General features: G+C 36.8%; 1 protein-coding gene across 1 annotated transcript; it reads left to right on the top strand.

The window, feature by feature from the left end:
- The first annotated feature begins 389 nt into the window (after nt 1–389).
- On the top strand, nt 390–1,191 carry LOC141630386 (uncharacterized). The gene is made up of 2 exons (XM_074443217.1): nt 390–572; nt 676–1,191. Exons 1-2 carry the CDS (start codon nt 390–392, stop codon nt 1,189–1,191), a joined length of 699 nt encoding a protein of 232 aa, XP_074299318.1.
- The last annotated feature ends 1,266 nt before the right edge of the window (nt 1,192–2,457 follow it).

The following is a 2,457-nucleotide window of genomic DNA, read 5'->3' as shown; positions in this document are numbered from 1 at the left end:
TGGAGAGAAGATATGGTTTGGCATATTTTCTCTAAGGAATGCGCTAGGATGATTCTCGCTACTCCGATCAGTCAATCTATTTCCGAGGATGATATTTTTTGGATACACAGTGCTACGGGTGAGTTTACTGTCAAAAGTGCGTATGGTGTTCTATTCACAAAGTATATGGAGCATAAGGCGTCCCGGAAGACAAAATAAGATTGGATGAGGAGGGAAGGATTTTTTGTAGAAGGAAACTTTGGAAACTACCGGGGCCTATGACATGGGGAGTTCTGATCTGGAAGATTATTACTAATACCCTATCTGTGGGGTAAGACTTTGTGAAGCGAAGAATTGACATTGACCCTTGTTGTAAACCTTTCTCCATGGATAAGGTGTGTTTGGAATCTATGGAGCACCTTTTCCGGGACTGTTATGTGGCTAGGAGAATTTGGGCATGTACTGAGCTAGGGATAAGGGTGGGTGAAGGAGAAAGCCTGGGTTTGGGTAAATGGATCATTAATTGGGTTAACTATTTGGGAAAACTTCATGATGCGGATATAAGAATTGTGCTCTTCATGGCAACAATCTGGGTCATATGGAGTACGCGAAACAACATAGTCTTTAAAGAAGAAAAATTCCACCCCGTCATGATCTTGAATTTATGGACGCAATTAGTTGGGGACTGCGGATCAGGTTATTTCTTTGAAACTGTCTCCCCAAAAGAGTGAAATCCTGGCAACTCTTGAGTTGGATGACGAACGCATGCAATGGATCCGGGAAAGTAAGTCGATTCATCTGGTAATGTCTCCCAATGCTTGTGACCGTCTTCGGTTGATGGTTGATGCGGGGAGGAAATCGAGGGAAATTGCGGGGATAGGGTGGGTTGTGCTCTCGCCGGTTGGAAACATTCTCTTTGAGACAGGAAAATTCATAAGGGCAGAATCTCCTCTTCAGGCGGAAGCACTGGGACTGCGGGAGGTCCTCTCGTGGGCAGTCAAACACAATATCTTGCACTTGGAAGTTTTTTCGGATTGTCTTCCCATTGTTACGGCCATTGCGGATATCGTCAAGCCTCATCATTTGGTTAAGGCACTCCTCAATGATATCCTTTCACTTTGTTCATCGTTTCATTGTTTATCGTTTAGTTATGTTCCTAGGGTGTTTAATAAGATTGCTCATGGCCTTGCGTGTAAGGCCATGAATAGTTAGGCATACCTTTATTTACTGCTGTAAAAAAAAATAAAAATACCCCCTTTGTGTCAATCATTTATTTGCCTTTTTTGTTCTTTGTGGGGATATTTTATTTAATGGCAAACAAATAATTAGAATGGAGGGAGTATCAAACCGATGACTTATTCTAGGATATCAGTATATCACTGTCACTTAAGCTTTTATTTTTAGGGTATTAGTTTTAGTCAATAGCTTAATGTGATTAATCTAAAATAGTGCCTCTTTTATTTGTAAACGATTATATAGAAAAGGAAAATGAGTTTGGAATGTAGTTTGGTATTTTCTATGTATCGTACAAAAGTGGCCAGTTTGACCGAATCCATAACGAATTCATTAAGTTTACATTATTAGGAGTAACACATAAGCCATGTATAAAACATGAATTGTAGCTTCACTAAAACACATTCGAGTTTCTCTTTTGGTCAAATGCCTATTTGTAGGCCTTTTCGCTATCATTAACATATGTAAATTCTAACAATAGGATGATAATAATGCTGCACTAACTGAAAGTAGTTTACTCCATATGTTTATAAATTGTTTTCAATGCAAAGGTGTTAACGTGTAGAATACGTTGATGAGTACATTACGACCCTTCTATTAATACTTAAATGTATATCTATGATATACTTCATAGTTTTTTACGATATATACGGTGGATTTTTACACTCTTCTCTTTAATGATGTTGTTAGGGTGAAAATTCGTGTTCCACGGTAATACAAAACAACTGATTTGCACCCTAACAAATGTTTGGTCCATTTCACCGTATGAGACATGCCCTATCAATGTGAATTTGGAAAGATAAAAAAATCATATCGACCCTTATTAACCTCATAAGAAATGTACTCGTATGCATATTCACATGTAGTCAGTTTAAATAATATGTCAAGCTCATTTCATGATAGCAATTAGCATGTCTCAACGACTTAAATATCAAGCTACGACTTTAGTTAATCCAAGTCTAACACATTCCATGATTTGTAATCTTGACCGCATTAATCTTTCTTTCGCATTTGCTATTAACTACAGAGTATATCACATTTGAAACTACCTTGAATATCAAAAGTGTAATACTTTGTCGTATTTTCTCAACCCATTAGATACTACTTTGAATACCTCAAAAAATAGAATTGAATTTCTATTCTTGCATTTGTAAACATTTTGGAGATCAAATTTAAAATTTACGACTACAATAGTATGATGTGTTTAAAATACTGTTTTATCATTTAAAAAAACTAAGAGCAAAA

The sequence above is a fragment of the Silene latifolia genome, chromosome Y (assembly GCF_048544455.1).
Source record: "Silene latifolia isolate original U9 population chromosome Y, ASM4854445v1, whole genome shotgun sequence".
NCBI classification, from domain to species: Eukaryota; Viridiplantae; Streptophyta; class Magnoliopsida; order Caryophyllales; family Caryophyllaceae; genus Silene; species Silene latifolia.
This window is presented reverse-complemented; position numbering and strand designations above follow the sequence as displayed.

Bases quoted from the DNA above. Each gene is read 5' to 3' on its own strand.
- LOC141630386 (XM_074443217.1), top strand. From the start codon at position 390: ATGGAGCACCTTTTCCGGGACTGTTATGTGGCTAGGAGAATTTGGGCA. The intron at 573-675 runs GTCATATGGAGT...ACTGCGGATCAG, and splicing joins TCTTCATGGCAACAATCTGG to GTTATTTCTTTGAAACTGTC.